At 46.9% G+C, this 21,726-nt stretch overlaps 1 protein-coding gene across 1 annotated transcript in view; it reads right to left on the bottom strand.

Annotated features, from left to right (window-relative positions):
• The window catches only part of DUS2 (dihydrouridine synthase 2), a gene marked incomplete at its 5' end in the record, with an annotated part of 471,998 nt that overhangs the window by 87,500 nt on the left and 362,772 nt on the right, over positions 1-21,726 (bottom strand). The window contains one exon of the mRNA XM_086950567.1: positions 5,407-5,528. Coding sequence (XP_086806693.1) covers positions 5,407-5,528 — 122 coding nt within the window. The remainder of the gene's footprint in view (positions 1-5,406; positions 5,529-21,726) is intronic.

Genomic DNA, 21,726 nt, shown 5'->3' with positions numbered 1-21,726 from the left:
TCAGACCGAGGTGAGCAGTGCAGGCCGCCGTAAACCCCAAATTACAGACAAAGGGCGTTCGTAAGAGGGATCTTCACGGACAACGGACGTGAGGTCCAATTTTACGGACTGTCTGTCCGTGAAATTTACGGACGGTTGGTCACCCTATTGCGGCGACCAAGAGTCTTCTTCTTCTTCTTCTTCTTCTTTATTATACAGTTAATAAAAACCGTAATGTACAAACATAACAATGCATGATAGAATAAACATTTTTTTTAAAGTATAAAATCATGATCAAATTCTTGTTGCTAAGCAATATGCAGTGCGGTTAAAATAATATTAACAAACTTCCCAGCTCTTGCTGAGGCCTGGGCTGAATTGTTGCTAAAACACAAAGTCGATGCTTCCCTACAGTGTCTTAGTGATTGTTCCCGAAAGACAGGAATCAGTAGGCAGAGTCGATCTGTAGCAAAGAATGGGCAGCAGCAAAGCAGGTGGAACCAGGACTAGTGTATGTAATTGCAAAGCCTGCAAATGGGCTGCTCATTCCACCAATCCCACTGTGGGTTAAAGTCAAAGATTGGTAGGGCTAGCAGCCTCATGTATAATATTTTGTTGCGAGTCTGGGGATTGAGGGAGTAGTTAAAGTATAGCAGAGGTTTCCCCTTGATATATGATTCATTCAAAGCGTTGAAAAGTTTGTTTTTAGATAGCCCGGCAACGTCTGTCTGAAATGAAACTGAGATGATTTGTTTTGTTATTGTTTTTTTCCACATTGACAGGGGGATAGTTGGTTTAGTGAGAGAGGTTGGTTCAATCTTTAGTGTGGAAATGGCGAGGTGCAACTGTTTATGCCAAAGGGAGTGTTCGTCCTTGAACGCAGCTTGTAGTTGCTCTTTCAGAGATTGTCCTGGTGCTCGTAAGGTGTGTATGTAGAATTTGATTAGGTCTCCCAGGCAGTAAAGGTTTGCACATGTCAGTCCCAGCTCAAGTCTCATCCTCGACCTCCTCGCGTGCTGCGGGACGGAGAAGATTTTCTTATACGCTTTTATTTGTAAGTTTCCCAGAAATGCGTCCATTTTCAAAGGGAAAGGCCAAGTGGCCGTAGGTCACTGCAGGTAGTAGTTTGGCCCATAGCACCCTTAGGATTGGTTCGGCTGAAGGGCTGTGCAAATGATGATCAAGCGCCTCAGCCTGTGAATGATCCCCATACCCTTAGGCCTTAAGTGTCTAAGGTGTGCTGCTTGGTTTGCCCTGGCGTTGAACCAAACTCCTAAGTAGTTGTAGCTGGTGCAGGTCGCTATTTGTGATCCCCCTGCTCTCCAAGTAAGATTTTTCTTTTTTTTGGAGCTCCCAAAGATCAAAATTTTGGTTTTGGATTCGTTCATCACAAGATGGTTCTTTGTATTATAGTTATTGAGAGCAGTGAGCGATCTGTGCAATCCGATTTTCGTGTGGTCCATGATGATGATGTCGTCGGCATATTGCATTGTCTGTAGACGCAGCCCGCCCAGTTTTGGGGCAGCCAGGGCTGCACCTGTCAATTCCTTTGGTAAGTCAGCGGTGTAGAGGTTGAATAGTAGCGGGGCAAGTACACAGCCTTGTTTTAGGCCGTTTTCAATTGCAATTTTTTTAGATAATGTTTGTGCACTAGTTTTAATCCTAACCCAGGTTTTGTGGTGCAAGGATATCAAGGCTGAGAGAAGAGGAGATGGTATTCCCCAGGAATTTAATTTGTTCCACAGCGTCCCTCGATTGACTCTGTCGAAGGCTGCGCTATAGTCCACGAAGCAGCAGAATATAGGTAGCTGGTTAGCCAGGGTAGCTTTCCGCGACAGGTAGGACAGTGCTATTATGTTGTCCATCGAGGAGCAGCCCGCTCTAAAGCCTGACTGGGAGTGAGGCAGGATGTTAATTTCGCTGGCCCAATTTTCTAGTTCCGTCAGTAAAACGCGGGCGTAAGCTTTGGCTTCAATGTCCAGCAAGGCTATTAGTCTATAATTGACTGGATTTGAGAGATTGCCCTTTTTGTGGATAGGGTGTGGAATTGAGCCCTGCCAGGAAGGTGGAATTGTGGCTGTGAGAAAAGCATGTGCAAAAAGGGGTGTAAGGAGTTCTACCCAAAACTGCAGACATTTTTTGAAGACTGCTGCAGGTATTCCATTTAGCCCTGGTGCCCGATCGTTCTTCATGCGGCTGATGATCTTACTTACTGCGTTTTCAGGTAAGGCCAGACCCGGGGTATTTCCGTTGAGTGGGGCTAGAGGCGTAGGGGTGGATGAACGCTCCCTTACCCCGCCATTGTAAAGTTGATTAATATGCTCCACCCATACGTTTTCAGGAACTCCGTTTTCTCCAGTGTGGCCGTTGTCACTGAGCTGATTGATATACCTCCAAAATTGGGCCGGATTTCTTTACTTTAGGAGGAAGAATTTTTTTTGCCAGGCTTCCTCTATGCGTTTGTTCTGTTGGGCCCATGCGCGTTTCTTGCGAGCTGCTCTATGTGGCCCTTTTGTGGTTTTCTGGGCAGCGCTTTCTACTTTTTTCCTACTATTTAGGCCAATTTGCCTCTTTCGTTTGTTTTCAGATGTTTCCTCATTAGAGGGTTGATTGAGAGCCTTTGAGGTCCGCTTTTTTTGAGCGGCAGATGAGCCCCCAGAGCCTGATGCAAATCACTCAGGAGAGTGGGCCAATGATTTGAAATGGCTTCTGGGCCAATAGCGCTTTTTAGTTGAGCGTTTTTCGTTACCCAATCGGCCAGTTTTGAGTCTAAATTGAGGGACCATTTAATCCTGCGTGAAAATTGCTCATTTTCCTCGCCTGTGGGTTCGCCAATTGGTGTGAATCTGCAGGATGCGCTGAAGGGAGAGACTAAAGGAAGCTCTTAAAGGCCTGTGATGGCATCTCAGAGCTGCTGAAAAGGGTCGGGGAGTTAATCACAAGAGAGTGACCTATAGATTTGTGACATTCCTCTGTTTGAGTTGTACCATGGTAATCTTGGCCTCTAGGGAGTCGAACTTCAATAATTTTTTTAACTCACTGGGTGGATATCAAGGGAGTGTCGCAACAGCAAATATAGTAAAAATTAGCTCTTGTGAAGTGCAAAGACGATCACTAATTGGACGACACATTTCATGCAACTAGGGGCCCATACATCACCAAGTGTAGAAATGCATGAAATCCCACGCCACGAATCCTTTGAGTTTGGCAATGTGCTTAAGGAACAAGTTACTTTCCTTCAGTAATGCCTTATCTGGTAGAGACTATCTAGTTGCAGATTACTTACCTTAAAATTACTCATAAGTGTCAGAGTGGATCTGGAATTTTTCAAGAGCATTACCCCTGCGTGCTAGTAGATAACGTCGTTCGGTTCATGTGTCGTCATTGGATTCGTACACGCTGGAAGGGATGTGCATAGTGCCTATATAGGCATCACCCTAGCGCTGACGGTAGCTACTATTCACAACTCTCTATGCCAGAAACGTAAAGCCACTGAGTACACTGACCACTGGTGGGGAATACTAGGGCCCTGACAGGGGAAAGCCCTGTCCCTAGAAATCCATTTGCAGAGCAAGGAGGATGGGTCAACTGTTGCAGCTAAAGCTCCATGCAAGAAGGCTGATCATTGACAGGTTTGTGTGGAGAACCTTCCCCTACTGCTGCAGCAGAAGATCCTCTCGAAAATGCAGCCTGATCAGAGGACCGATGGCCATCCTCAACAGCTTGAGATACCAGACTCTCCACGCCCAGTCTGGAGCCACAAGGGCGAGTTAAGACCTCAAAAAAGACCCTGACAAAAAAATCGACAAAAGCTCAGTCCATAAGGGACTAAGGGGTAGCTCTTCCCGTAACTGCACTGACTGGTGTGGAAAGAAAATAACTGACTTCTGGCGCAGACGATGCCAACAGCTGAATGGCGCCACCTACCACTGTTCAGTGGTACTGCTGACAAAAGATTTTCGGATCCAGTCAAACACCTCGGGTAATTTTAGGGTAAGAAATCTGTGGCTAGAAGTCTCTATCAGATGTATGTGAAATGCCAGAGAGGAATTTCGGCGATCAGTCTGCCTTACCAACCTATGTGTTTGCCCACTGCCTTCCAACAGAACAGTTGAGTTCTGGTGATCATGGGCAACATGTTAGGAGTTCGGCCTCTATATGTTAAGGAGTGTAAGTCGTGGAGTTGCAGTACAAGTAGCTCGAGACGAAATGCTGTGCACCTCCTATCGCAGAATAGTTAATCATTCAGAGGAACAGATACCCTCAATTTCTGATCAATTTCACCCCACAATTAGGTTACAGACCACCATTGTCATCATTCCTAAGTAGGATAACATTTATGTAAATGTGTACATTTAAGGAAGTAAAACCAAAATATGCTCACAGGAGATACTGATATTCCAAAAGGAATATGGTTAGTTATAAATCCACCAACATTGTTTTTACATTCAACAAAGTCATCAGGGTTGCAAAGTTGCAGACTGCCGAGGTGCGCCTCAGTCTGTGGTGGTGATTTTTCAAATATTACAGTTACTGCACAGTATCAGTGAAGGGGTGCTGTGCCTTTCCCTGCTTACATTATGCGTGAGAGTCATTCGTCATGAAGAGGCACTTAATTGCACTTTTAGTTCCCTGCAAGGATTGGGTGGGGTGGCTGAGGAGTTCTACACTCATTTGGGTGGGAAAAGAGTGTGAGCACACATATTTTGCAAACGCATTCTGCTCCCACTTTACTTTGCTGGTCACTGTTTTAATGTAAATACTAGCAAATGGGAGGCAACATGATGGTGTAAAAATGGAGTGCAGTGCAAGGTCAGGTCAGGTCTTAGATGTTTGCCTGAGCAACCTAAGACTGGCAAAGCTATCTCAAGGAGTAGACGGAGTGGCATCAGTTGCACCATTTAGATACCTAAATTATGTCCCGGCCATTACTATGCCACATCATATGTGGCAATCATTTCGTTGTTTGAACTTGTGGAGAGGAGCATTGTACCAAAGTGCCAGTGTCTCCTCTTATGAGAGGCTACAGACACAACAACATGCACCTATGAAAGCTAGAATTCTTAATCATACAACTGGATAACTGAATGGGGTCAGAATGGACACTTCAGATAAACCTAAACGACACTACACGGTTCCAAGATAGAGTGTTTATAAATCATTCCATTAATGCCTAGGATTGGTAAAGTCGGTGTACTGTGGTAACATATAACATTGCTACACTTAATTGTATAGCCTCTGACTGTCTAGGATGGTCCTTCCACATTAAGCACAACACTAAACTGACAGAAGCATAGCTAAATATAAGTAAATTAACTAAAACGAATAATATCTGAAACAGTTGTGCTTCCTATGCAGAATCTTCTTTGTTTGCAGTTTCATGTGGTCTTGCTGAGGGAAATTAGTCCCCGTCTATGGATTTCTTACCAGATTGCGCGTTGAGTCTGGGCTGAATGCAGCTTCTTTCCCTGTGGTGACTCCAGATGTTCTCTTAACATTTGACACAAACAATACTTTGTGTTGGTGTAATGATTTTCATATCTAACAGCCTGGAAAAAACACACAAAAGAAAACTAAGCAAGTAAAGGCAATTTCATATCCGGATAATAATAGCAATTTAATGATAGGAAACAGTAAAAGTAATTGAAAACGCTGCCTGCAAATTATATGGCATTGATCATGAATTACCAACATCAGAAGCACAATATGGATAAAGGAGAATGAATGTCAATTGCAGGTGAAGGGAGCTAGGCCTAACAAGTCAGTTTCGCTCCATTTCTGCTGCACCACTAATGAACCGATTAGTCTGTATATTCATTCAATGTAACACTTGAGAACCAAGGTCCTTATCCCAACACTTTGAGCCCATTGCAACCCGGAGGACAGCTTTGGTCCCTCAGTACTGCAAACCCAGGCTCTTGTCTGCCTTGTATACTATCTTCTAATCTAGAGTATCGACACATCAAGTTTATAATGGAGGCTCACACAGGGAATTTATCAGAATTTGAAAAATGTGTGTAAAATGTTACAGGCGATCCTCTAAATTTGAAGATAAAGTGATGGCTGCTTTGGGACTTTGAATACTACAGCTATCCAGTCACAATTGCACAGAGAGTGATTGTCTTAAATGTGGGATTGTAAAACAGTGCCACAACCAAAAATAAAATTGCAGATTTTAGGTCACACTCAGAACTTGGTGTCATACAGAGGTCAGCTTACCTACTTTGGCCTGTTGACTAGGACAGATTAATAGAACATTCAGTGTGTGGCTCGACAGAAAGGGCGAGGATTATAATGCGTGCACCTTCTTCACAACATTTAAATGAAGTTGTAAAAACATGGTCAGTTATCCAAGCAGGGGAGATGACGGCGATCACAACTGCATAAGCCAACTGCTAACGCCAGAAAAATGCGGAAAGTCAGTAAGTCAATTACACTGAACAGCAATCTCATAAGAAACATTTTAATTTATGGATCAGTTCTTAATGATGATTATTATGAATGCATATACTACCGCCTGAACCTGGAGGCCAGAGATATAATGTTCGCCATTAATAATCCACTATCAACAAAACAGTAAAGCCCCCTCCCCCCCCCCCTCCCCCCAACCGTCCTCAAATCTGCTCGCATGTTACCTTTGCAGTCTGGGCATACAATGAGAGAAACTACAAGGGAGAGAAGTACCTGCAGTGCTGGTTTGCTGCTTCCCTTTCAGTCTCGCCCCATGTTTTCCATTCGATGTTTAAGCTATTTGCCCACTATGAAGTCGCTTTGCGCCATTATCCATACTACTCTGAGATACCTGGGGCATATTAGTTTCCTAAAATGCTCAAATAGATAGCATAGAAATGGGGACCTGACTTCCAGAGATAGATAATTTCGAATTTCCAGTGTTATTTAAATGTTCTCAATGCCCAAGAGACCCCGAAGTCTATACAGCTATTGTCTATGCTCTGTGGGCTAGCCCTAGCCTACAGTGCAATGACGGCCTGCATAGCACATGCATCATCTGTTTGTTCCTATGCAAAAGTAGGGTCTCTCTATTTGACATCCTTAACAACACATGGGTGGGAAATCTAGGTATTTCTGTAGTAATGATCTTATCCATGGCGTCGAGGAACCCCCGCAAAGAACGCTTACGTTTTGGACAATGTCATAGTAAGTGTAGAAACATGCCCGTTCCCTCACATTCTCACCAGCAAAGCTCTGACGTCTATGAGTCCTATTCATGCAGTTTAGAAGGGGTGTGCTGTGCTACCAATATGAAGGCAAAAGACACACAACTGATGGAAGGACTGTAGAGCAAATCAAAACATTCACCCTAGTCAAGAGATCTGGGTTAAATCCATCATTCGTTTGCTCACCGTGCCACCCCAGTTTAGACCTGACCATATGCAAATCAGTCTAGACCCTGTGCCTCATGGGAACAGTCCAGCCCGAACTGCCAAGCCAGGTCCTCCCAGGACCGGAAACAAGCATTCTAGGACCGGTTTCGGGGTTTCACCCCTCTTCAGCCAGGATAGCTTTATTCCAGTGGCACAGTGAGTCCCGGGAAGACATGGCTTGGCAATTCGGGCTGGACTGTTCCCATGAGGCACAGGGTCCGACTGATTTGCATATGGCCATGTCTGAACTGGGGTGGCGCAGTGAGCTAAAGAATGATGGTGGATTAAACCCAGATCAGTTGACTGGGGGTGAGTGCTTGCAATGTGCAACACTCCATCCATCATACCCTTTGGTTTTGCTTTGTTCGCCCTAAGTTGGCAGCGTATGCTCAGACGCGAGTCCCTTGCTCACTTTGCCACTGGATTCATGCTAGCCTGGCTAATGACGGCAGATTAGCCAGAAACCGGTCCCAGGATGCTTGTTTCCGGTCCAGGGAAGAAATGGCTTGGCAGTTCGGGCTGTTCTGTTCCCACGAGGCACAGGGTCAAACTGATTTGCATATGGCCAGGTCTGAACTGGGGTGGAGGAGTGAGCTAAAGAATGAGGATGGATTAAACCCAGATCAGTTGACTGGGGGTGAGTGCTTGCAATGTGCAACACTCCATCCATCATACCCTTTGGTTTTGCTTTGTGCTATCAATATGAGGCATCTTTTACCATTACTTCCATGCCTGTTGCGCTTCAGGATGTGGTATATACTTCGAGGTGTAACTCATTCCATTCTAACCCCAAGAGTCTTCTACCTAATTCCATCTCCCAATTTTTCTGTCCGGGATTTCCCCAGGTCAGTTGTGTGCATAAGACCGTGGTCTTCAAACTTTTTTATGCTGTGACCCCCTCGTGGGAAAAAAAAGAATTGCCCCCAGAATAAAATTTTTTTTTCACAATTATTCTATAAAACTGTCAGCTCTAAAAATAATTAACAATTCAAACATAGCAGGTATGTTCAATATTCAGTTTAAAAAAATGCAAACAATATATATCAATGGCAGCCTGATCTTCCTAAAGTGTAAAAGTATCCACAGTGCGATTCCATATCAGAAGTAAAGGAAGGGGAGGCACTTGTAGAATTATTTGGAGACCCTACCCTTTGACAGTACTCCTTGCTAGGATATGCATGGCAAACGATACCTGTTACAGAGTGGTTCACTGCCAGGGGAGGTTCGTGCATAGGAGCATGGGGGTGCAGACCCCATGAATAAATAAATAAAGATATATATATTTTCACTCCACTACCAAAGAGATAACATCCGGCCACAGTACATACACAGGCACTCAACATGCACAGGTGATGGAAGCACTAAGCACCTCTCCTCTCACACTTTCCAATCTCAACTCTGGGGGGACATGAAGGAGCTCTCTCTCCCCGGCGTGACAGCAGCAGTTCGGGGTGTAACTTAACTGCGCATGTCAGATTGGCTGGTGTTTGCACTGTGGCCATTCTGACAGGCACAGTTTTGGCTTCTGCTTCAACAGCTGAAAGCTATCTTAGAAGCACAGCCCTGTAGGTCTGCGATGGAGCACTGTGATTGCCTGCTCCAGCCAATTTTTACACTGCTCCTATGCTGTTTAGCATTGTACTAAAGTAGAACAGGAGTCAAACCCATAGACCTGGTCGGGATCAGGGTAAGGAAGTAGAATAAGGAACAATATCCCAACAGGTAGTATTCAATAGGCAGTTACATATGCATGTGAAAACATTACATGAACAGACTAGGAGACAATAATTCAAATGGTCTTGTGTAGTTACTCAAATTGTATTTTAGAGGGACAATTATGCAAGGTCATATTCATACAGTTGGAGCAGCACTGTAGTAGACAATTCATATGACAGCCATAATTGTACTTGGTGCTCAAAAGAGTGTGCAAGTGAACAGTGGCAGCGCAAGTGTAGAAAAGGATAGCGAAAGCGGCGCAGTGTAGGCAAAAGTGAAAGTATCATACAGTGAGTGGCTGGGTGAAGGGAATAAATCAAGTGACTTAGGTGTTCAATTCACAATTAGAAAGCAGCCACAGTAGAAAAAGCGCCAATAAATATGCTGTAGAGTCGACGGCGTTTCGATCCTCAATTGTTTGGGATCGTCATCAGGACATGGTCGTCTTTAGTAGAAGTGCTGCGGGACAAAAAGGACAAGTCAGGGGAGGAAGGAAGCGGGGAAGGCAGTGCAGAGGTAAAGGGGTGGTGAGAATAGCCAGGGAAGCATGTCTACGGAACTGCGCGGATCAGGAGATCCGGGGTGGGTAGTCAACCGGTATATGCTGAGAGGCCAGGATAAAGATCGCAGGGGGCGCGTAGGGTAGGGAGTGGTGTGGTGAGAGGTCGAGGGATGGTGTGACAGGGGGACGAAGGATAGGAAGGGAAGGAAGGCCGGTGGATGGCAAGGTCAGAGTGGCTAAGGGGGGGAAAAGGAAGGAACTAAGGGTGGCAGGCTCGGGGTGGGTATGGGGAGGAGGCGAAGGGGAAGATGGCTGGTAGTGAACCAAGGGTGGTCTTAAAGTTACCTGGGTGCTGACTGCGGTTGAAAGTACGGTAATGTGTCCCAGGAAGGGGGGGCAAGCAAGGGAGGCGTCTTGCTGCTTGATTCTAAAAGGCAAAGGGAGAGTTAGGGTGAGGCCAGCAGGTGATGGACTCAGAGAGCGGGTATGAGGGAAAGGTACTGACTAGAGTTGGCCTTTGTGGAAGGTCCGACAGGTGGGGGTGAAGGGTCTTCGTAGTCCGATCTGGAGAAAAACGCCTCCCTCGCTTGCACCCTCCTGGGACACATTACGTACTTTCAACTGCAGCCGGCACCCAGGTAACTTTAAGACCACCCTTGGTTCACTACCAGCCATCTTCTCCTTCGCCTCCTCCCCATACCCACCCAGAGCCTGCCACCCTTAGTTCCTTCCTTTTCCCCCCACTTAGCCACTCTGACCTTGCCATAAACTGGCCTTCCTTCCCTTCCTATCCTTCGTCCCCCTGTCACACCATCCCTCGACCTCTCACCACACCGCTCCCTACCCCATGCGCCCCCTGCGATCTTTATCCTGGCCTCTCCGCATATACCGGTTGACTACCCACCCCGGACCTCCTGATCCGCGCAGTTCCGTAGACATGCTTCCCTGGCTATTCTCACCACCCCTTTACCTCTGCACTGCCTTCCCCGTTTCCTTCCTCCCCTGACTTGTCCTTTTTGCCCAGCAGCATTTCTACTAAAGACGACCATGTCCTGATGACGATCCCAAACAATTGAGGATCGAAACGCCGTCGACTCTACAGCATATTTATTGGTGCATTTTCTACTGTGGCTGCTTTCTAATTGTGAATTGAACACCTAAGTCACTTGATTTATTCCCTTCACCCAGCCACTCACTGTATGATACTTTCACTTTTGCCTACACTGCGCCGCTTTCGCTGTCCTTTTCTACACTTGCGTCGCCACTGTTCACTTGAACACTCTTTTGAGCACCAAGTACAATTATGGCTGTCATATGAATTGTCTACTACAGTGCCGCTCCAATTGTATGAATATGATCTTGCATAATTTTCCCTCTAAAATACAATTTGAGTATCTACACAAGACCGTTTGAATTATTGTCTCCTAGTCTGTTCATGTAATGTTTTCACATGCATATGTAACTGCCTATTGAATACTACCTGTTGGGATATTGTTCCTTATTCTACTTCCTTACCCTGATCCCGACCAGGTCTATGGGTTTGACTCCTGTTCTACTTTACCAGTTTGTGAGCAGCTGCTGAGCTGCGAGAGTCCGTACCTCTCCTCTCTGGTACTTACTTTCTGATCTCATTCAATAGATCCTATCTGTGTATCACTCTTTAGGATACATACGAAGTCTAAGAAGACCTTAACCTACTCAGAAGAATATATTCAGTCCCGGTTGGTTGATCCCTCACTTCTTTCCGGACCACCCTCTTTACCTGCCACCTCTAGTACCCACAACACCTCCCGTGCCCTACTAGAAAAACTTAAGAAGAAACAGATTCAAACAGAGCTCCATGCACGCATGTTAACGGACTATCTGAGATCAGGAGAGATCCCAGTAGGCCTACAAATCCGCAATACCCCAGCCATTTTCACAGCGATCCTAAGTTTGGAACCAGCTTCAGCCATTTAGCAACTACCTGTTCCCGTCACTGGATGGTTCTTGGCATAGATACCACCATTGAACACAGCCTACTGGAATTGGAGGAGATCGCAGAACTTGAAAAACTCATTTTGGAGGACTCCTCTGTCACGGACGGCAAGAACCTCCTTTACAAAATCAATACGACTATTTCCACCTTCAATACATTTGAACTCAACAAAAAAAACAACAAAATACAGAAAGACATCAAGTACTACAAAGTCGAACAAACCGATCCTTACTTGAGTGACGAATTCTTCAACACACCATACATCCCACCAAAAACCCGGAATTGGGGACGCTTTCGCAACAACCAGAGGGTAACTTTTTCGGATTCATCCAATACCTCAGCAGGAGACTCAGACTCTGGCAAAGTCCCCAGTACTTCAGGAACGGGCAACCGACCACAACCTCTACGTCCCCCGAGTTTTCTAGGACGCGGCCGTGGACAACCACCACCTCCAAATTGCCCAGTCAGGAACCGCCAATATCAACTGCAACTTGCAGGTGAACGACAAACACGCAACCGGTACTACCAATGGGGACCACCACAGTGAACATACCTGACCCTGGAACAATGCCAGACCTCTCAATACCAATTTTCAATCTGTTCGACCATGTGTTAAGCCACAATGAAACTACCCTGCTCGCACGAGGACTCACATTTGTACCGACTGAGCGCACAAACTATCTTGAACTCCAAACCGACCTTTTGAAATTCTTCAGACGCATAAGATTAAAACATTTTTTCTCTGACAAACCTGACTCTTCCAGCACGCTGACATCACCATTCCGCCCACCCTCTACCTTCAATCCTCCCTCGCATGCTATGCCACCCGAAATTTTAACTTTCGAACGTCTGGTGATGAAAGATGTCATGGATCTCAAGTCCCATTCTCACTACATTCCATGCAATCTTCCCCTTTGTGAGAAACAAGCACTGCTTGCACTGAAAAACAACCCCAGGCTCATCATTAAACCAGCGGACAAAGGGGGAGGAATTGTAGTCATGGACATCAACAAATACGACCAAGAGATACAACGCCAATTGGCTGACCGTCGCCACTACCGACCCCTCACCAAGGATCCCTTGGATGACATAAGATCCAAAATTCAAAGTGTCACCAGTCATGCAAGGGAACTAAACATTATCACCAAGAAAGAGTGTGACTTTTTGAACAATCCCAGTCCCCGCGCTCCAGTCATATATGTCCTACCCAAAATCCACAAGGATAGTACCAATTCCCAGGGACGCCCCATTGTCTCTGGATGTGGGTCCATTCTTGAAGCCCTGGGGAAATACATCGGCGCAATCATTAAGGAATTTGTTCCCTTGACAGATACTTATATTTGTGACACAATGGATCTGATTAATACAATTGAAGACAAACCATTTGATATCACTTCTCAACTATTGGTCAGTATGGATATCGAATCCCTCTACACCAACATTGCCCACGATGAAGGATTGCTGGTAATCAAGGCCCTACTTCAAACAAGACCCCAACCCACACGGATACCAACAGAATTTATCATGGACTTGTTACGAATAGCCTTACAAAATAACTACTTCCTCTACTGTGAATGCTACTACCTCCAAATCAAGGGAGTATCAATTGGCGCTTGCTTCGCTCCAAACTTTGCAATACTATTCGTGCATAATCTGGAGAAAACATTGAGTCTCAACCCCACCAACCCCCACTTCTCACATATAAACAGCTGGCGTCGATATATTGACGATATCCTACTGGTTTGGAATGGCACCTCAACAACTTTGGAACCCTTCATCACTTGGCTCAATCAAGCGCAAGAACATTTGAGATTTACCAGCAAGAGTACTACTAACGACCTCCCTTTTTTGGATGTCACCATCCATGTAGAGGATGGCAAGTTGGGAACCATCCTTTATCGCAAACCTTCGGAGAAAAACACCCTTCTGCACTATTCCAGTCACCATCCACGTGGACTACGAGTTGGACTTCCATACGGGCAATTCTTACGTATCAGACGTAACTGTAAGTGGCGTAAGGACTACTTCTGAGAAGCTGAAGTCCTTACCAACAAATTAATCCATCGAGGCTACCCCGTCGACTTGTCACAAGAGCCAGGAAAAGAGCGTGGTACTGCCACCGGGAAGACCTCCTTACTCCACAACCGAAGAAACCCAGGACAAGGATCCCATTTGTCTCTAAATTCAGTCCTGACAGCAACCAAATCAACAAAATTATCAAGAAAAATTGGACTATACTCCGACCACATGAGCAATTTCAACTTGATCCACTCTTCTCCTACCAACGCGGAAGAAACATTGCCAGTCACCTTGTACATGCCATCACCTGGCCCCAACCGCCCATCGCCAAACATACCATAACTGCAGCTTGGGGCCTTGATCCAGTAATCGGACACTACTGATGCCAAAACTGCAGTGTATGTGAACTCACATACAATACCAAAGTGTTCACTGACAACGGCCGGACATACAAATTGACAAACCACACCAACTGCAGATCACAGATTGTAATCTATGCCATCAAGTGCCCCTGTGACCTAACATACATAGGTCAAACAACTCAAATGATTAAACAGCGCATCATACAGCACAAGAGCCGGATCAATTGCAAACTGCTGACAGCATCACTGGTCAGTCATTTCCTCGAAAAACAACACTTTGGACTGTGATCTCAGTTGGCAAATAGTTGAGAAGCCAGTACTTTCTATTCGTGGTGGCGACATCAAGGCAATCCTTAACAGAGCTGAATGCAAATGGATGACACTGTGTAACTCGGTCCACCATGGACTTAACACTATCGATGAATGGAACAGCACTGTTACCACCTAATGTCCCAACTCTCGTGTACTTCCGTCCTTAAATGGCCCATCTACTGCCCTCATCCTGGGAGCTTCCTCTGGCCATGCCTCGTTCCTTCTGACCAATTTCTTGGAATTTCACTGGGGTACCTCTCACCTGTACATCCTAACCCCCCAAGTCCCTGATTGCCCTCACTGCATTCGATTTTTCTAGTGTTCTTGCATACATACAACTGAAATGTATTATCTTTAAGTACGCTGTTGTTCCCGCAGCCACATTTGCCTGACAAACTGTTGTCAATTATAACAATTTTGTTGATTACATGACTGACAGATTCGCGCCCACTTGGTACCAATATATAGTTATCTGCCTCCTACATGTTGCACCCAACTTTGGGGTCTCCCTGTCTTCACCGGCATTACATGGCCAGCACATTCTTCCAATACGGTTGTATTCTGCTCCCCACACCACAAGATATGGCTTCCCAGCCCGTCTTCCCTTCACGCCCATTGCCTCTCCCTCCCTTCCTTCCCCCGCCCCTTCACGCCCCTTCCCCGCTGACGTCACTGACCGCCTCTACCTATCCCCTTCTGGGCTCTAAAGGCGGAAGTCTTCTATTGCCTGCCTCGCTGGCGCTAGCACTAACAGGATTTACTCCAACCGGGACCTCGATTCATGCAGGTAATCGCCCGATCCATTGTCCACCGCAGGCGACTACACAGTTTTCGCCCTGGGCTGCCCACGGATCCTCACTACCCTCCACCCTTTTTTCCCTCAGGTCCTTTCTACGCGGACGATCATACCGATCGCCGAGACAACTTTGACTCCGCACTCCGGCACTCTTGTCTGACATTCACCCATAGGTAAGTGCCTTCCTCGCGATCCCTCGCCTTCCTCCTCGGACCACCCTGGCCTTTTCTAATTTATCGTTATTTTTCTCCAGATCGGACTACGAAGACCCTTCACCTCCACCTGTCGGACTTTCCACAAAGGCCAACTCTAGTCAGTACCTTTCCCTCATACCCGCTCTCTGAGTCCATCACTTGCTGGCATCCCCCTAACTCTCCCTTTGCCTTTTAGAATCAAGCAGCAGGACGCCTCCCTCGCTTGCCCCCCTCCAGGGACACATTACCGTACTTTGAACCGCAGTCGGCACCCAGGTAACTTTAAGACCACCCTTGGTTCACTACCAGCCATCTTCCCCTTCGCCTCCTCCCCATACCCACCCCGAGCCTGCCACCCTTAGTTTCTTCCTTCCCCCCTTCCCCCCCCTTCCCTTAGCCACTCTGACCTTGCCATCCACCGGCTTTCATTCCCTTCCTATCCTTCGTCCCCCTGTCACACCATCCCTCGACCTCTCACCACACCGCTCCCTACCCCACGCGCCCCCTGCGATCTTTATCCTGGCCTCTCCGCACATACCGGTTGACTACCCACCCCGGACCTCCTGATCCAGCAAGTTCCGTAGACATGCTTTCCTGGCTATTCTCACCACCCCTTTTACCTCTGCACTGCCTTCCCGCTTCCTTCCTCCCCTGACTTGTCCCTTTTGCCCCGCAGCACTTCTACTAAAGACGACCATGTCCTGATGACGATCCCAAACAATCGAGGATCGAAACGCCATCGACTCTACAGCATATTTATTGGTGCATTTTCTACTGTGGCCGCTTTATAATTATGAATTGAACACCTAAGTCACTTGATCTATTCTCTTCACCCAGCCACTCACTGTATGATACTTTCACTTTTGCCTACACTGCGCCGCTTTCGCTGTCCTTTTCTACACTTGCGTCGCCACTGTTCACTTGCACACTCTTTTGAGCACCAAGTACAATTATGGTTGTCATATGAATTGTCTACTACAGTGCTGCTCCAACTGTATGAATATGACCTTGCATAATTTTCCCTCTATCCCTCTAAAATACAATTTGAGTAACTACACCAGACCATTTGAATTATTGTCTCCTAGTCTGTTCATGTAATGTTTTCACATGCATATGTAACTGCCTATTGAATACTACCTGTTGGGATATTGTTCCTTGTTTAGCATTGTAGGCAGCAAGAGAGCAGTGCTTGGATTGGCTGATGCCTCTATCCAGCAAGCAGCGCAAGGAGCAGCCACAACTGCTCGCTGTGTCTGTTTTTTTCCCAACTAAAAACAAACACTGTTTTTAGCATGATGATCCTCTTGGCCAGTGCCTAACCTCCCACCCCGTCCCACCCACCCACCCTACCCACCCACCCTACCCCCGGGATCAATTCAGGCCCAACTACAAGGGGCCCTGCCCTTTAGTCTGAAGAGTTCTGGCATAAGAAGCCTGTTTACATATACATCTAGAAAGAGTCGACTGTCCTCTTTCGTAAAAATTGTGTCAAAGAGCGACTAGTATGTGGTTTGATGTAGCTATGTAGTACCCATTTCCTAATTTCAAAACCTTGTCCTAGATTGCCAGAGTTGCACTCCTTATCAGGAAGGAGGAAAGTCCCCATGCTCTGAGTTTCTTTGCTGGTCTTGGCTCTTTCCATTTGCATGTGTCTGAGATTATGTGGTTCATGAAGCCTTTTTTACACTGCCACCCTTCCACTCTCACATGAATCGCATTTGGGTCCCTGGTAGAGTTTTCCTACATCTCAAAGACCCCGTCCTCCTTTCTCCTAATAGTGTTGTGTGGTGCACCTGGTCAATTTAGGCCTCCTCCTAGCCCAGATACAGTTCTCCAATGCCCCCTGTATTTTTGAGTGTTTGGTACTTGCGAGAGGAGCATTTCAAAATGGAATTAGAGCTCAAGTAAAATTGTGGATTTCATTGTGGTGTGTCTGCCCAGCAAGGAAGGATCCACCCCACCACCCCATATGCTTTGTCTGCGTATTGTCCTGTATCATCATTAGCAGTTTGGGGCAGCTGCCGTCTACTATTTACTCCAAGGTGGATGCGACGTAGGTAATGTTAACTATGGCCCACTGCTGGGGAAGAAAGTCTGAAGATGTGGCTTCTGATCCTGTGGGACAGATATATTCAGGATTGGGGAATTCTGTAGGCTGATGTGAAAGCCCAAGATAGCACTGAAACTTTCTAAACAAAGCCAGAATGGAGCGGAGCAGACAAAATCAAATTGGAATTGTAAGGCTAGGATTTAAGCTATGCACATGAATGATGGGTAGGTCCCTCCGATCACCCTCCCATCCGGACTCTCAGAATGTCCCTCTTCTTTCATATCCTCTCCGCCACGGATTCCATGTGCAACACAAATAGCAGCGGGGAGAAGTGACAACCCTGCTTTGTACCTCTTTGAAGAGTCGGGATTGTTAACAATTCCTCATAGGTCCATAACAACTTCAAAGTTGGGTTTTATTATCCGCTAAAAACACAACTTTGGGACTTAGGCCCAACACTAAAGACATTGAGTGTTTCACAGTAGAACGTTATTCTCAATTATTGTGGTGTCAGCTATTATGTGCAGGGGTCTTTTAGTATTATCCTGGCATTTCCTCCTTGGTTTAAACCTAGACTGATATGGGACAATCAGCCCATGCATAAGTGGTACCAACGTATCAGTCAGGATGCCGGTCAACAGCTTCAACTATGCTTGCAGGATGCACACATTGAGCGATTGTTGACCAGCTTGGGTATAATAACGTTTATGATGGAAGCATTCATTGAGTTATCTTGGGGGCCAGATTCAGTGAAGGATTTGGAAAGGCAAGGCTGAGGCAAAATGTCTTGCAAAAAAAAAAAAGCACTGCATATATATGTCTGAGCCCAGAGATTTATTCAGCTTGAGTCTAGCTATGCCAGAAATCATTTCTTCATGTTTAATAGGCAACTCCAAGGCGGCTGCTTGTGAGTATGAGTGCTTTTGCACTTTTGTGTCTGCCAAATAAGCATGAACCTTCTCCGGGGATCTCAATTCAACTTTGCACAGGCTATCACAGTAGTCCCTAAATGCTTCTGCAACCCCATGGTCATCCCCAATTATAGGCCCAGTTTGGTGCTTGATTTTTGCGACTCTTTCCTTCGACCTCAATTTTCATACAAGTCATTTATCAGGTTTGCTCCCCCACTGTAATATCATTGTCTAGTGTGGTGGAAAGCATATTCTGCCGGGGCGTGGCTTGCCACAGAGTGTAATGGCCGCTTGAACACCGGCTCCGTCGATCCAGCCCGATTACCCCCTATAAATCCGTTTACACATCCATAATCGGGGTGAGATGGAGGTCCACAAGACTCGATAACCGCCCAGGTGCTGAAGAGACCCCGGAACTCCGGATCGATCCTGAGCTGGAGGCAGGGCAGTGAGGGGCCTGCCGACGAGCGGGCTCGAGTGACAGAGCTGGAGTGCACCGTGACGACCAGGCTAGCTGGCATCTAGCCCCGCCAGTGGGAGTGCTCTAATACGGATGCCAGGGTCGCCAGCAACTGGAGCAGCAGGGGAACCAAGATGCTGAGGCAATAGGTGGTGCGGCCGAAAACGAAGTGAAGGGAAGCAAGCACTGAAATTAGCCCAGTGCCCTGGGAGAATCAAGGCGGCAGGGAAGGAGGGCAGACCCATAATAATTGAGGCAACGCCAGACTGTGTGTGGTGGTGAGTGAGCGACCGGCAAAACTACCACGAGTGCAGGGGACACAAAAACGAGCACCAGCGAGTGCGACATCGCGCTAAACAGGGAGGGACAGTCCCAGCGCGGCCATTTTGGCGAGGCATAATTTACTAAAGGCAGGCCGGATAATCGATCTAGGAGACTGTTGAGCCTTTGATGACACAAGACCCAGAATCGGTCCCATAGAGACAGCACCCAGAGACCACAAGGGGGACCTGCGCACTTGTGGAAGAGACGGCCCATGGAAGAGGCCGCAGGCAGGGTGGCACATAAATTAACTGCTGGTCCTGTGGTTGCCCCCACTGAGAGGTGTCTGCGCACATGGTCTGCTGGTATGGTGGTCTCATGTACAAACGACACTGCAACCATGTAGGGGACAGAGGTTCACATGCCCCCCAACAGACTAAACTGGATAAATACGCAGTGCTCAGCGATGACCGGAATGCCAAATCAGAGGAGGCTGACGCCTTCGGGTTGCAAATGATGACCTCCCAAGCGGTAAACCCGGAACTTACCTTGCAAGAGGTCATGACTGCAATACGGAAGTGTCCCTGCTCAGAGTAGACCTCCGGAACATGAGGGAAAGAGTAACCGAAGTAGAGGGAACAACAGTGGAGTTCCTGGTGGGCACAAAGACTCTGTAAAAACAAGTCCAAGAACTAACGCAGAGGACGAGGGATTTAGAGGCCAAGTTGGAAGATCAGGAGGGGCGCTCCTGCCATAACAATATCTGTATAATAGGGGTGCTAGAGAGGGCTGAGAGACGGGCAGTAGACCTGTTTGTCGATGACCTTATAACTAACTCACTGCAGCCCAAGGGCCTATCAAAATTATTTTCGGTGGAGCAAGCCCACAGGATACCCGGAGTACAGCGGAGGCCGGAAGCCCCGCAGCAACCTACAATTGCGAGACTATTCACCTACTGAGACAGGGGCGTGATCCTTCAGGCGGCCAGGAGCGCACCACCGCTGAAATATTATAATGCCCTTATTACCTTCTATCCAGACTTTACAAAGAAAGTGCAGCAGAGAAGACAAACTTTTCTGGAAATCAAAAAGAAACTCAGTGCGCAGGACATTAAGTACTCTATACTTTTCCCGGCAACTATTAGAGTGATGGCAGAGGGCAAGGTATGGCGATTTGAAACTCCAGATGAAACCCAAGATTGTTTAGACAACTGGAGAACAATTACAAAGTCAAAGTACCAACAGCAGAATACACCAAGGGAGGATGCAGTAGATCCAACGGTGGGCCAGGATCGGGGTGCTGAGCGAGGAAAGGAGACAGTTCTGTTGATATTGGAGTACCGCCGCAGGAAGAGAGTCCAGGGTTGGGGACATAAGGAAAAACGTTTGGTTTGACCTGCCTTGGCACAAGTGAAGTGCGATTACATGCTGGCTGGTCGGTCGAAGACCTGTATAAAGGTAAGAACTATGAGTCTACATACGGCCAGCAGTGAAATAATATTGTTGCATCTGCCTAGACATAAAATATTATAGCACCTAAGACACGCATACTGGTAGGGGGTTGGGAGGGGACTGGCGGACTCTCCGGAGTTGAGCCGACCCCAGTTGGGATTGTTCATATGGGGCGACAGGCACTCTGCAAGTTGGGGGGTGGGTGGTTTTTAACCCACAGTGCAGGGTGGCAGGGAGGGGGGTTATTTACAGGGTTTGCAATGTTAGTGGCCACCACAGAGATGGCACAGTTTTAAAGTTTTACAAGTTGATAACCTGGCTGGGCATGGGAAGACGACAAGGCATACCAACAGGAAATAAGGGGCAAGATAGACTCCTCACACACATATGGTACCCGGGATACAGCCCCAGTGATCAATTATATACTCCTGTCAGACATGGGCACGGATGAGCGCCGCGCAGCGCCCGGGGCAGGGTCAAGGCTACGGATCCTGACCTGGAATGTCAATGGGCTGGGACACATGATCAAACATACAGTGGTGCTACAATACCTCTGCGGCAGAATCCGGACATAGTCCTAATCCAAGAATCCCATCTCAAAGGTACAACCTGCAAGGCACTTGATAGGTTTGGATACAAGTGGCAGCGCATGCAGGCTTCACTATGGGGTCTGCTCAGTCTATGTACCACCAAGGCTGCACTCCGACACGTTGAGGGAGTTGGAGGCCCTGTTACTACATCTACTGGATGGAACCCTAATAATGGGAGGGGACATGAACGCAACAATGGATCTAGGGTTGGACATGATATCAGCAAAAAGCTGGGAGAAGGGACAGGATCCCCTAAAAGATTTTATGAGTGTGATGGGGTTAGTAGATTTATGGAGAATAAACAATTCAGAGGACAGACAATACATGTTTCACTCTGCCCCACAGGGGGTGTACTCACGCTTAGACTATCTGATGACGCAAGCAGTGCATGCACATTGGTTTACCGGGTCAGTACGTAGGGCAAGGGGAATTTCTGATCATTCGCCTTTAGAAACACAATTGAAAGGAATTACAAGAAATTATACCATGCCCCCCAGAATGAACCCAAAACTCTTTAAGGATAAGCAGATTAGACACGAAATAGGAGAGCAGATGGAACAATACTTTAGAGAAAATGTAGGAACAGTGCACTTATCATGCACACTGTGGGAGACCCACAAGGCGGTGATGAGAGGGTACGTGCAGGCCCTTGTGGGAGGGAGAAAGAGGGAGCAAAGTATCCCACAGGACACATTAGAAAGGGCCATCCTACAATTGGTAGGGAAGGCCATGGGATGTAGCAAGACAGCAACGCAGGTTA

The sequence above is a fragment of the Lissotriton vulgaris genome, unplaced genomic scaffold (assembly GCF_964263255.1).
Source record: "Lissotriton vulgaris unplaced genomic scaffold, aLisVul1.2 SCAFFOLD_886, whole genome shotgun sequence".
NCBI classification, from domain to species: domain Eukaryota; kingdom Metazoa; phylum Chordata; class Amphibia; order Caudata; family Salamandridae; genus Lissotriton; species Lissotriton vulgaris.
Note: the sequence above shows the minus strand (reverse complement) of the source record. Positions and strands in the feature narration are given on the sequence as shown.